At 37.7% G+C, this 14919-nt stretch overlaps 1 protein-coding gene across 1 annotated transcript in view; it reads right to left on the bottom strand.

The window, feature by feature from the left end:
- The window catches only part of CNTN3 (contactin 3), a 328940-nt gene that overhangs the window by 84191 nt on the left and 229830 nt on the right, over nucleotides 1-14919 (bottom strand). The window contains exons 6-11 of the mRNA XM_045808104.2: nucleotides 14526-14729; nucleotides 12575-12677; nucleotides 11927-12111; nucleotides 8210-8346; nucleotides 7149-7278; nucleotides 3855-4005 (exon numbers count right to left, since the gene is read on the bottom strand). Coding sequence (XP_045664060.1) covers nucleotides 3855-4005; nucleotides 7149-7278; nucleotides 8210-8346; nucleotides 11927-12111; nucleotides 12575-12677; nucleotides 14526-14729 — 910 coding nt within the window. The remainder of the gene's footprint in view (nucleotides 1-3854; nucleotides 4006-7148; nucleotides 7279-8209; nucleotides 8347-11926; nucleotides 12112-12574; nucleotides 12678-14525; nucleotides 14730-14919) is intronic.

Here is a 14919-nt window from a genome sequence, read left to right as displayed (position 1 = left end):
CCAAAATTCATGTTAACCCCTAATCCCCAGTGTGATGGTATTAGGAGGTAGGGCCTTTGGGAGGTGATTGAGTCATGAGCGGGGGTTGGGGGGGGGAGCTCATGAATGGGATTAGTGCCTTTATGAGATCCCTGAGAGCTCTCTTGCTCTCTGTCTGCCATGTGAGGACATAAGAAGATTGCCATCTGAAACCCAGAAGACGCCCGTTATCAGGACTTGAACAGGCTGGCACCCTGATCTCAGACTACCATGCCCAGAACTATGGGAAAAAAATTTCTGTTGTTTAAACCATCTGGTTTATGGTACTGTGCTATAAAAGCTCAGACTAAGATACTTGGGAGAGACTTCTTCTTAAATATGTTTCCCCTTTTTAACCCTATTTTTATACCTAAAATTTTCCTTATTCATAGAAGAGATGTTGGAAATATTTAACTCTAAATGGAGGTCAGTAGTCCTCAAATGGACAGAAGTAACATTTATGAATATGATACATTGCTAGAGTAAATCATCTTCCTCTTTCTACTTAAAACATAATCCTGGGGCGCTTGGGTGGCCCAGTTGTTAAGCGTCTGCCTTCGGCTCAGGGCGTGATCCCAGGGTCCTGGGATCGAGCCCTGCATCGGGCTCCCTGCTCCGCTAGGGAGCCTGCTTCCTCCTCTCCCCCTCCCCCTGCTTGTGTTCCCTCTCTCACTGGCTGTCTCTCTCTCTCTCCATCAAATAAATAAATACATAAATAAAAAATCTTTAAAAAAAAACAGTAACATAATCTTAATTAAAAAAATAATCCTAACTTCTCACTGGATACATACATGCCCACCAAAACAAAAACAAAAACAAAAACACCCCCATATTCCTCAGCCTCCCTTGTATTTAAGTTTGGCTTGGGAACTAAATTCTGCCCGGTAAGGCATAAAAGAAATTACTGTATGGAACTTCTGGAAAGTTCCTAAAAAGGGGAAGAGGTATACTCTGATTTCTGGTCTTCCTCCATCCTGTTACCAGGAGATGACACTGAGAAGCTGAAGCCCTGGGAGCCATCTTGACTCAGGATTATGAAAATAGTGGAACAGCAAGAGAAAAGGGGTCTGTGTCCCTGATAATTGTGGATTCCAGGTAGTCCTAACTGCCTACCTTTAGAGACTTCAATCAGCTAATGAGCCACCCAACCAAAAAGCAAAAAGCTTCTATCTTTCTCAGTCAGTGTTACTTATAACATTTTATTTGTAATATATCTTTATTCTCACTCATCAGTATATCTGCAAATATCAGACATTATGCTAAATGCTCACTATATAGCAACTATGTATGGTAGGAATTATGATCTCTTTTATGAGTGAGGAAAGTAAGATTCGAAAGTGTTACATAATGGACCTAATGGCACCAAAGTAGTAAGTGGCCAAGTCAGAAACCCCAGATCAGGTTCCGGAATTTATACTCCTTTTTCTTGCATTACCCCATTACTCTATAACGTGGGAGTAAATCCCTCCTTGTGTGCCTGTAGCTAAAACTCTTAATCTTCTTATCTACTCTTGAAATTAAGATTAAAAACCTCTGCCTCCTGTAGGCACTACTGTGAGGACAAGTGGGTTTATTATTGTGTAAAGTACTGAAGTCGTTGGGATTTAACCACTATTTAATTTATGTACACAGTTAAAACTATTTAAAACTTTTCCGAACACAAAAAGTCAGCAGTTATACAAGAAGACTTAACTTCCAATATAGCCAAAATTAACTAATTTGTGCCACAAGCCTACACTTGTTTCAACTGGTTTACAAAATTAAACTCCAAATCACTAATTAACTTCCTGTTCCAGAAATCTACTCTGTGAGGCCCAGCATTTAGCCGGATTGTGTTTAACCACTCAGCTCACAACTTTGCCTTGTCATCCTGCTGTGGCTGCCTTTTAAGGGCAGTGTCTCCCATTAAATACTGGAGGAATTGCAATTTGTGTTGTCATACCAACTCACGGAAATACTTGGTGCCTCGGTAATATAAAAGCAGTTCAACTCGGTTGTCTGCAATAAGACTTTGTAATTTTGAAAAAGTAAATCCACATTTCTTGGCCTATGGTTTTATTGGTTGTTTTCCCTCATCTCCAAAAAGAGTAATTTGGACTCTATGACTGCAAAAGCTAAGACCACCTCTACAATTCTGGGCTCCCTATACAACATGTGGCATTTAAAATACTTAGCGGTTATGTCTAGAGTCAAACAGACAGGGATTAAAATCCTGGCTATGTGACTTTAGGCAAATTATATAATTTAAGTTTTGTTTTTCTCATTAGTAAAATGGAGATGATAATACGATCTATAACACATCATAGAGTTCCAGAGAAGTTTAAAAGAGATAATGAGTGTAGAGTTCTGTATCAGTTTCCTCTTGCTTCTATAATAAATTACTATACGTTTAGTAATTTGGCCTATAATAACACAAATTTATTATTATATAGTTCTGGAAGTCAGAAGTCCAGCACAGGGATCACTGGACCAAAATCAAGGTATTGTCTGAGCTATGTTCCTTGGGAGGGTTCAGAATTATTAAATTCTCCTTCAGGTTGTTGATAGAATTCAGTTCATTGTGGCTATGGGACTAAGGTCCCTCTTCCCTTATTGGCTGTCAACTGAGGGCTATTTACATCTTAGGGAGTCATCCAAAATCCTTTGCTCATGGCTTCCTTCCACCATCTTCAAAGCCAGAAATACTAAATGAAGTCTGTCTGAAGTCTGAAATCTCTCCTGCCTCATCCTTAATTATCATACATCTCTGATCAACGCTTCTGCCTTCCACATCCTCTTATAAGTATTCAGGTGATAACTGTGAACCTACCCACATAATCCAGGATAATCTCCCTATTTTGAAGTCATCTGCTTAGTAATTTTATTCCATCTTCAACTTTAATTACTTTTTTTGTCATGTATCTAACATAATCATAGGTTTCTAGGATAAGGACATGGACGTCTTTGGGGTCAATACTCTATCACAAGTTTTGAGCATAACACCTGGCATGTAGTTAAGCGCTCAATAAATAATAATAGCTAATACTTATGTTTACTCACTGCCAGCTAGTGACCTAAGTGCTGTATAGATATTTATGTATTTCATCTAGCTAACAACCCCCGTAACATACAAATATCATCATCCACGTTAATTACGAGAAAATGGGTGGCTCAGTTGGTTAAGTGGCCAGCTCCTGATTTCCACGCAGGCGGTGATCTCAGGGTCCTGGGATGGATCCCCCTGTTGGGCCCCACGCTCAGCAGGAGTTTGCTTGAGGATTCTCTCTCCCCCTCTCCGGCGGCCCCTCCCCCCACTTGGGCTCACTCTCTCTAGAATAAATAAATAATTTTTTTCAATAAGAAAATGAGTCAAAGAAATAAAGCTTTTCATTGAGCAAGTAAAAGGCAGAATGAATTGAACCCAGGTAGTCTGGCTCTACAAGTGGTACCTTTATGCCTCATTCTTCCTCTTCATTTTAAATGTTATTATAACAATGGGGAAACCAAGAAAGCCTTTGCTTAAACTAACACCAGGAATGCCAAATTATTTCAATATAAGACCACAGCAATATTGGTATTTATGTGGCATATGCTCTCATCTCTTCTTTGTTCTAGGATATGGGCTCACCTAGGTCCAGGACTATTTCTTTATCATTCTACTTTGAGTCTTACCAGATGACTGGGGAGGAAAATCCTTGCTAAAATAAGGTATTCTGTATGGGAAGAAGTTAAAAAATATTACTGTCTTCATTTTTCAACACCTCATATTCTACTCATTTCATACTGAAAACCTACTTTGACATCACCATGGAAAGTAAGAAGAAAGCAAATCACCATTATTTTGGACAACAAAATACCTTTCATTCTCCTGCACGATCACGTCTCCTCTCTTCCAGGAACAGAGTGGTTTGGGGGAGGCTCTAGGTTTACAATCCAAGCTGACCATGCTGCCCACCTGCACCTGAATCAACTTTTTCATTGGAGTCTTCGAAAAATCTGGAGCAGAAGCTGAAAGGAAAGAAGGAAGAGAGAACAAGAATGTATTATTTAATTAAATAAATAATTATTTATGAAATAAATTAGAATTTAGTATTTAAAAATTCCTGTAGGTTCAAAGGTTGACTTTATAACCCCTTTTAAAGTTTCCCAGCACACAGATATCAGTACTTGATTTACTTAATTGACTGGGTACCACTCACAGGATTTCAGTGCTCAAAAAGTAATTCCTGGGGCGCCTGGGTGGCACAGCGGTTAAGCGCCTGCCTTCGGCTCAGGGCGTGATCCCGGAGATCCGGGATCGAGCCCCACATCAGGCTCTTCCGCTATGAGCCTGCTTCTTCCTCTCCCACTCCCCCTGCTTGTGTTCTCTCTCGCTGGCTGTCTCTATCTCTGTTGAATAAATAAATAAAATCTTTAAAAAAAAAAAAAAAAAAAAAAAAAAGTAATTCCTACTATTGTGTTTTCTAGAAAGTTCTAAATCTTGGGGCGATTATTTTGTATAGGAATTTTTGAAGTTTGCTGTGAAGTTTTAAAACAGCTCAATCGTGAGCTTATTAAAATGAAAAATATTTATCATAGAATGTTCTTGGAAGTTAGTTCCATGCAGACAACAATAGAGTCAGTCTCTCTTGCGATCTCTGAGACTCAGCACATGGCACAGTGTCTGGCACTCAGTAGGCCTCAGTAAATGTTTTTAGAATGAAGGCTGAATACTGAATTATTATTCTCTTGCATAAAAATTATCAAGATCTATTATAAAATTTTCATGTGGTTAGGTTTAACTTCTTAGTTGGAGAAATATATAATATGAGTTATCACATTAAACATGATAATATGTAGAGAACATTCTATCTGCTCATAATGCATACAATGCTGACCGTGAAACAACACCTGAACATTCAAGATACATAATAATGTATCATTTGAATGAAATGGTTCTTTAATCAGAAAAATCACTCTTACTTTTATTGCAAATGTGGGAAAAGTTAACCAAACACGGTGCATTTCTCCTAATGTCTAATTCTCTGTTTTATGGAAAATCCCAGTGAATAAAATTTATTTATTTTTTTGGAAGTGGAGATCATATACAGAATTATATTCTGTGGTTATATATAAGATTGTGGATAAAGAAGATACGTTTACCCAAAGGCTGTTGGCCTTAAAACTTAAGATCTTAAAAGAATACCTTTGATGAAAAAAAAAAAAAACCCACAAAACTTTATATTTGAATGAACTATAATTTTTTAAAGTTTGTTTTTAAGATTTTATTCATTTACTTGAGAGAGAGAGAGAGAGAGAGCGCAAGCAGGGGGAGCAGCAGAGGGAGAAGCAGGCTCCCCACTGAGCAGGGAGCCCAATGCAGGGCTCGATCCCAGGACCTTGGGATCATGACCTGAGCCAAAGGCCGATGTATAACCAACTGAGCCAAGCAGACACCCGTGAATAGTATAGATTTTTAACATTTTTTTTTTTCCCATACAAAAGCCTCATACAGCATGTTGGGTAGGAAATCATCTACTTTACCATGAATGAACTGTCACTCATAAGGCTAATTTAATACAAGAGTATAGCCATGCTTCAACTTAAGACTATGTACAAATTCCACTCTCTTTTTGTGGTAATACCCCACTTCTCTGTCATGGATTAGAGTAGCCAGATTTTCAGTTGATAACCTGCCCTTCCCAGACTTTTGGCCTCCTAGTGCAGATGATGTTTTTCAAACCTCCAAGCACCAGGGATGAGAAACCTGCTTCCCATTAAACCGGGGTTTCTCGGTGTGGCACCTGACGTTTGGGGCTGAATAATTATTCGTTGTGAGAGGCTGTCTTGTGCACTGTAGGATATTTACATAGTAGGATTATTTGTGGGTAGCCTTTTTGACCTCTACCCACAAGATGCCAGTAACACACACTGGCTCCCTTCTTCTCCTATCTGTCTCCAACACTGTGACAACCAAAATGTCTCCCAACATTTCCAAATATTTCCTGAGAGCAAAATCATCCCTGATTGAGGACCAACGAGTTAGATCCATTGGGCCTTCCAACCTTTGGGCCATACGGATTGGGCCACCCATGGGTACGTGACCCACATCAGCTCTACTGGGCAATGACATGCCGGACTGTGATTTCTCTCAGGGCAATTCAGAAAGCCGTGCTTCTTCCATTAGATTGACCATGGTCATGGAAACTGAATGTGCTGGGGAACACCATGTAGGTCCTGATGATGGTGATGACGCTTGAGCCCTGGATCATGTTCTGCTCAGATCCAAATCTGTACTTTATTTTTTTTTTAAAGATTTTATTTATTTATTTATTCGACAGAGATAGAGACAGCCAGCGAGAGAGGGAACCCAAGCAGGGGGAGTGGGAGAGGAAGAAGCAGGCTCCCAGCAGAGGAGCCTGACGTGGGGCTCAATCCCAGAACTCCGGGATCACGCCCTGAGCCAAAGGCAGATACTCAACGACTGAGCCACCCAGGCACCCCCCAAATCTGTACTTTAATTACATGGAGCAATAAATTTCATTTCTTTTTTCTCTCTTGTGTATGTCATACTATGCTATGCTCTGACAATTTTGGTTGATTTTCAGGCATTTGCCACTTAGGAAGTGTTTTTCTGGATAATTGCCCTAAACACAAGATGACATTTTCTATCTTCTTATATACTTAAAGTGCAAGAAGAAGAAAATAATTCAGAACTTCAAATGGTTGAGCCTTGTTAATTAAAACTTCAGTATGCCCAATGTTGGATGCTTCAAGCAGGGTCGCTAAAAACTAAAGCAGCTCCTTGTGGATCAATCAAGTATTGTTTTGAATTCTGTTTACTTTTCTGGCCCAGCAACAGAAAACACCAAATTCACTTCCTCTCTTAAAAGACATTGCTTAGTTTGTAATAGCAGAGCTGGATAAGGATGTTTTAGGTCAATACCGTTTTATCACTGTTTCTCTACCTTAAACTTTGAGGCTTATTCCAGCCACGATTGCTGCTTTTCCTTAGAAATCATTAAAAAATATTCCCTGATTAAAAACCCTGAACAATATGATTACAATACTGTAGATAATATAGGAATATAATAGGAGAAGTAAATACTTTTGGTTCTAGCAAAAATGGAGGATTTCAGGGAAAAAATAGGACAGGAGAAGCTTAGTCTTACCTACAACCTTAAGTTCAGCACTGGAATAGACGAGACCGTGTTTGTTTTCTGCGATGCACTGGAACATGCCAGAATCAGTCACGTTTAGGTTCGATATTGTAAGGGCACCATTCTCTATCTGTATTCTCTCCTAGGTGATAACAAAAATCTCTTGCATATAAATGTAGATATCATTTTAAAAGAAAAATGAAAACCACTGTTATTTTAATCATACACAAACCTCCTTCATTTTCTTCAGAGTATTAGGCAATCTGACCTGAAATAGTAACATTTCCTTATTTGAAAATCTGAGACTGATTTAACATAACAGCCACACATTAGAAATACTAATAAACACCCTTCAGTCCAAATGTCTATCGGTAAAATAAATAACGAAACACGAGGTAAAATACTGTAGGCATTTCAATTTTCCCTATGGTTAAAGTTGCAGACTTTTAAAAATGTATCATGTTTCCATCCCGTCAACTGGAAAGGTTTTCACCATTTTTGTAATCATGCAAATTAAAGACATTATAAATTCTGTGCATTAGAAAAGGTTCTGGAAAATACATTTATTAAGGTTTTTAGGTAGTATGACAGGTTATACATAGAAATGTGAAGGAATCTAATTGACTTAGCACGTAATTTTTTAAAAGAGCAAAAATTACATGGCTTAAGAAAGAAAGTGATTGAGAAAATAAGTACTCATGTAAGAAGGTAACCACGTAACAATGCATTTAGTCTCCAGAGGCCATACCAAGTTGCCAAACAGGGAAAAAGAAATTATATTCCACATTTGATTAGTGTCAGGTCTTCTCTAATTTCAAAAGCAAAACAAAAAATAGTATATCAGTTTTAGACTAAATTCACAAAATCATCTTTTCCCAGTGAAACTCATTTGTTGAAAATATTTCCTTCTTGGCATACTGGGTACTTGATTTTATATTTTTCCCCCCTTCACCACTTTTTAGATGCAAATGAATGTATGCAAACTCAAGAGTTTACTTTGGCAGTAGGTATGAGGAGGGCATTTATTCAACACAAAATGAAGGGAGGAAGGATAACCAGACTCATTACCTTACCTCGAGCACAAGGGCTTCTCCATTTTTCAACCATCGGTAGGAGGGTTTGGGCTTACCACTTGCCCGGCATTCCCAAAAAAGATTGTCCTCCACTGCTATTTCTACATCTTTTATGAGCTGAACCCAATGAGGCTTTGCTGCAAGCAAAAGAAAAAAAAAAAATCAAACCACCCAGCAAATAAAAAATAAATACGTTATACAAATGGATATAAACACTGTGAGCAATGGATTAATATGAGCATAGCAGCTAAAATTATATTTAATACCCTATTTACTAAGTGGATATGGGAAACGTTTCTAGATTTGAGGACGGATGTTGCAATCTGTCACTTCCTAAGCCAAACTCATTATGCCTTCTCTGTTTTCAAAATTCTGGGCACTGTATTATGTTCTTTCTTTCTTTCTTTTTTTTTTTTTTTTAAAGAGGGAGCAATCGAGGGTGAGAGGAACGGAGGGAGACGGAGAGAGACTGAATCTGAGAATCTTAATCAGGCTCCATTCCCAGCATGGAGCCCAGTGCTGGGCTTGATCTCATGACCCTGAGATCGTGACCTGAGCCGAAATCAAGAATCACAGGCTTAACCAACGGAGACACCCAGGCACCCCCGCACTGTATTATATAATTTAGATGTGTATTAGTAGCTGGTAATGTAGGTACACAAAATAGGCTCCTTTCCAAGTGCATTTCTGAATCATAAGGTCACAATTGATGACAACTTAATACATGAATGACAGCAGATACTAGTCTTAATTATGCACTAAAAATTAACATCCGTAGAAGGGAAACTTCTATAGCTGAGGAAAAAAACATTTCCCTCAAGTTAGAAATAACTTTTAATTAAATACAAGCCAATGAGCATCTTATGAACCTCTGTGTGAATTAAAATGAAGGCAGAGAAAGATGGATAAATTGGTTCAATTTGAATCATATGAGTTTTTATGAAAAAGAAGCAGCTCATGCAACCTTAAATTATGTATGCAAATCAGTGGCATCAAGTGGATTTATCATTTTCTCTTACATTTTAGAAGATATTTGGAAAATTCTTTTTACAGATGAAAGCAACATACCACTTACAACTAAAGCCACTCAATATACACAGTATATTCAGCCAAGTCTCAGCTTGCATTTTAGATCCAAAACTGGGAGGTGAGATGTCTTACTGGTTTCCCATTGCATTATGCATGTGATGTCTACTGTGGGATTCACATTTGCATCACCCATATGGAGAAACAGTTTATCTATTTCTATTTAATCGCAACCACGGGAAGATTTGTCTTCCCATTCTATCTCGTAAAATTTTTTTTTTTTTATAAAGGAAATTGAATTGAAATGAAAATATAGCTATTTAGCTTTTAGAGAAAATATACTGGTCTAAATTTTACCTTATTATTAGTATTATTTTTTGCATAAATGATGTGCCCAGTCTGAAGTGTAGTTCACTCTACTTATATTAAAGCACATTTTCTTGTTTCAGGAAATATCAGCCTTCATGGATTACTACTGTAAAGAGACTCACACATGAGTCCTTGACGAAGACTCAAGTTTCTAGCAAAAAATTCCACTGACTTCTTAATACTACTGTTCTTCTCCAAATGGGAGGATAATTTGCTGGACTGAAGCCAATCCTGAGATTACAACCTCCATGTTAACTGTGATTTCCCCTCTTATTCTATCATATGAGATCCGACTACTCTATCAGACCATTTCTTATAGGAAATATTAGAATGGATAACCAGAGAACAGCATGGCACTGATAGAATATACTAGTCTTAAGTCAGAAATGTAGAGTAACTTTCATGAAACACCCTATCTCATTAATTTCTGATTTATTTCTTGGGTATATATTATATTACCTACTGAATGGAATAAAGCATTAGTCTACTTTCTTTAGTTAGTACAGTGGATGATGTTGGCTGTCTATTGTACATCCATTTCCTCCTCTCTTTATTTGTAAAATAACTCCCATTTCTCGTTGAACTATCCTTCCTTCCACCACCTCACACCGTCCATAAAATTTAGGAAAACCTGACGATATTCCTTGTTCCAAACAGAGGCTCTTAAGTTGTTTAAGCCAGCTCTCCTTGCTAGTGACTGGTTTAGGAATAAACCTGCAGGCAATGAGATTGGAGAAGGAGATTACAAGATGTTTTGGAGACAGGAAGATCGAACAAGGAGTGATGCCCTGGTCACTGTGGGCAGCCACTTTGTGACTCCACCAGAGACTATCGTGCAGAGAAAGGGAAAAGACAGATAAGGGCAGAGCCAAAATCACAGGGAAAATGAGCAGGGGGGCTTGATTATAAGATACGTGAACACCAACTTAGCTTTGAATTTCTCGTCCTATGAGGCATACAATTGTTTATTATTTAGGCAGGGTTGCTGTTCCACAGAGCTAAAACATTCCTGCTGAAACATTCAGACAGTTGGAATATCTTTTTTCTTATAATGGTCACGTCTTACCCTGGGTCAAGTAATGGTTTCTCAGAAAGGTTCCTTCAGAGCTTTCTCCTATGTGAAAAAGGCACTTGCTTTGGGTGTTTTTAGGACTAAACAGTCACATGGCTTAAGTGCCCCCCCAACCCACCTCTTTATTATCCCACCAGCATGTAGACCTTGACACCTGGGTAACCTTGCCTTGGTGCTCTGTATTCTAATGCAATCATGTAACGAGACTTAAAAAACACAGAATGACTCATGATATTAAACCAGGCCTCCATTTTGCTCCTGACAGATCCTAAAATCTTACAGTAGTTGAATAGGTGTCAATCTAATTGTAATTAATGCAAATTTTGGGCGGAGGTCATAAAAAGCCTTATAATTTTAATATTTGCCTTTGCAAATGTTTTCCTCCCTGAAACATGTATGTATGCAAAATGTTTCTATTTCCGCTTTCTAAGATAAATAGAATGCAATGCAATTTGCCTTTCACGAAAGTGGTCAATTCCCACTGGTTTTACAATGTTTCTAATGATTAAACTGTAAGTATATATTCATTGAGCATATATCTTTATCTATATTACAGTACATTTTGTAAAATCATGTATTTATACTTTCTAAATCATGCTTTCCTCACAAAAAACCTCATTTTTTAAATAGAGGTGACTTGAAAACAAATTTTGAAAAAAAAATAATTAATTTTCCCATATCAATAGACTAAAAATAAAGGTAGCATTATTATCCTTTCCTTACCTGAACTGAACAGTACATCAAATAAATGTGATTATAAATTAAAGGAAGGAAACACAGCAGAGTTACATTATTGGAAGGGAGAAAATTAACACTGAAGAACTCAAGAGCCTAAGTTGATATGGTTTGTCTAATGCAGTAATTACAAGTTCTCTCCGTCAACAGTTTCTTTCTGCTTAGTAAAGATCATAAAGAAAGATACAAAGTCACATTTTCTAGGGAAGAGGACAGACACAAAGGAGACGGCTCCTTGATATGATCAAGTGTATAAAACATTACTTGTAGAAAAAAAATGAAATATTCATTTTTATATGAATCATTTTAAAATGCAAATAGAATATGTCATACCTCTGACTTCACTGCAAAATGTTACTGCCTTTTAATTCCTCCTAAATATTCATCCTCATTTAACAAAATGCAGAACAGAACAAGCTGCACATTGGCATTCTGCCATAATTTCCCACCGCCCAACAACATTTTATTGAGAGAGCAAAAGCTAAAAATCCAATTTGCCCAAAGTAGATGCTCACCATAGTAAGTGAGACGCCCTCTGGCAACATTTCTTCCTCGTGAATTCTCAGCAATGCATTCATAGGAACCCGTATCTTCCTGTTGGAAGTCGGGGATTTCAAGCACACCGTTGAACTTCCTCAGTTTAATTTTATCGGAAAAGGGCAGTCCATCACTTCTCCTCCAATTAATCTGAGGTACAGGACTAAGAAGAAAATTGTCAGGTTATTGTTATTTTAAACAGATGCCTGGATGCATTTTGAGCTTGACAAACCTTTTGTTAGGATAGAGCAAAAAGGCCCCAGGTTTCAAATGCAGACATTTCCAGTTGTCAATTACATAAAACTGATACAATGATTTACTAAGCTGATATTTTAATAACTTGTACATTTTCTTGAGTTAATTCATGATTTAGAGAAAAAAGTTGAACACATATCTATTGTATTATAATACAACAAACAAACAAGCAAAAGAAAAATAACACCAATCTAGTTCATGAAATTAGGCAGGTACCATCATTTTCTGCAAACTGCCTTATATTTTATTTTCCCTTTGTTTCTAAATGAAAGAAAATTTTAGAAAATAAAGAAGAGTCTGTCAAAAACTATCTTGATCTTTTACAGCAAACTAATATTTCAGCATATTGGAGTAAATGTTATAAAACTTACTTTCCAAGAGCAAAACATTCCAATTTCACAGTTGCCCCTTTAGCTGCTGGAAGAGTTTCTGGAAACTGCACTTCTATTTTTGGTTCATATTCACCCATCACACCTGTAAATCCACAATACAAGGTTACTAGTTTCAACATTTCCTTTGGAATTGTCCCATTTTTCTTAAATAAAACTTTCTTTTGCTCCATTTGAACTAGTTTCTCTAATGATTTAAATTATTCACTAGGCCATCCATTAGGTACTTTTCAAAGCAGAGCCAACTGGGCCAAATAATGCAACATTACTAAACATCAGGGACCTTGGATTCCATGTAAATTACCGCTTACAAAGCGGTTCCAAGAAAACCATTATGCCCTTCACATTGTGTAAAATGGGAGGCTTTTTCATTCTGCATTTAATCTGGACATTTCTAGTCAAACTGAAATATACAATGTATTATGACTTCCTGAAATATTCTAAAGAGCAAAAATTATGGGAGGGAATTTACTTAATGGTACCCTGGTAGCAGAGAAACCAATCTTAAACTTACTAAATGGCACCCTGGAGACAAGAAACAGTAACTTAATAAATGAGAAAGGTCAAATTCAATTATAACTGACTGGAAAGAAATGCTTAGATAATATGTGGTCACAGCATTGTGCTGTGTCAGATATGGTTTTGTGTAAGTGGGGCAGTTATCCAGGCTTACAAGTCTGCTTCCTCTGAAATAGCCATGAAGGGGTTGAGGAAGCACATTCCTTTTTCTTTTTAGCTTTACTGAGGTATGATTAGCAAATAAAGGTTACATGTATTTAGACTGTACAAAAACAAAAGAGTACAACCTGTTTTTTTTTTACTGTGTACAGTGTGACAATTTAATATATGCATATGTCGTTGAATGATTATGTCAATCGAGTTAACACATCTAGCACCTCACGTAGATATCATTTTAATTTCTAAATATTCTGTGGTAAGAGCCCTTCAGGTCTAGTCTCTTACCAAATTTCAAGTATATAATACAGTATTACTAACTATAATCACTATGCTGTTGGGAGTGGGGGAAATGGGTAGAGGCTGGTCAAAGAGTACAAACTTTCAGTTATAAAATGAGCAAGCTTTGGGAATCTAGTGGACATTTTTAAAAAATTTTTTTCCATCAAAACATTTTTAAAAAATATTTTATTTATTTATTTGACAGAGAGAGAGAGACAGCTAGAGATGGAACATAAGCAGGGGGAGGGGGAGAGGGAGAAGCAGGCTCCCCACTGAGCAAGGAGCCCGATGTGGGGCTCCATGCCAGGACCCTGGGATCATGACCTGAGCTGAAGGCAGACTCTTAATGACTGAGCCACCCAGGCACCCCTCCATTTTTTTTAAATTTAAATTCAATTAATTAACATGTAACATATTATTGGTTTCTGTGGTAGAGGTCAGTGAATCATCAGTCTTACATAACACCCAGTGCTCTTTACATCATGTGGCCTCCTTAATGTCTATCACCCAGTTACCCCATCCCTCCACCTTCCTCCTTCTAGTGTACATTTAAAACAATTTTTAAGAAATGCTTTATATCCTATAACAAGATGATCAGAGCTATAAGAACCTCAAGGTGACTGAAATCAGGACAGGTGACTTCATGACAATGCAATCTGAGTCCCAGGCCCAGAAGAACCTCATGCTTGGTTCTACGGTCTCCTACCACCATCTTGAAATTCTTAATAATTTCTGAACAATGGATCCACCATTTTTGTTTTACAACCGTCTTAAAAACTATAAAGCTGGTCCTGGGTAAGGATTAGGTACAGGACCTAGGGTTAATGAAATAATCTTCATCATTGTACTCATAAATATTTGTTGTTTCCCCCTAAAATGAAGTAATTCTTCGTGATGTATTTTTCAGGTTTCCCATTTATTTTTGCTAGTGTTCACAGCATTTACGTTTAGAGTTGCACCTTGAAAGATTTCCTACCATCAGAACGTAGCACCAGAGGAGTTGGGGAGCCCAGCACCCTGGCGTTCGTCACCGTACTGGTCACCACACATGTGTAATTACCCACATCGGACGGCTCGACCTTGGCTATGTAGAGGTGGCCTGTCTCTTGAGAGACAAATCGCCGACTATCTTCTTCAACAAACGATGGATATTCGTTGAAGATCCAAGCATAAGATAGTTCTAGTAAAATTTGGGGGGAAAAGAAATTCCATCATTAAGGAACATTATCCATATTATACTAAAAATACACAAAACCGCCTTTACTACAAAGTCCTGCTGAGTGCTTTTATTGCAGGTCATGGAGAGAGAGAGTTCTGTGAACGGATTCTGCGGTTGTTCTGCATTATGGCGGAGGACTCTGCTGATTAGC

Source organism: Ursus americanus, chromosome 14, assembly GCF_024610735.1.
Source record: "Ursus americanus isolate L20-20 chromosome 14, mUrsAme1.1.p, whole genome shotgun sequence".
NCBI lineage: Eukaryota > Metazoa > Chordata > Mammalia > Carnivora > Ursidae > Ursus > Ursus americanus.
The sequence above is the reverse complement of the archived record's forward strand: the minus strand, read 5'-3'. Positions and strand labels throughout refer to the sequence as shown.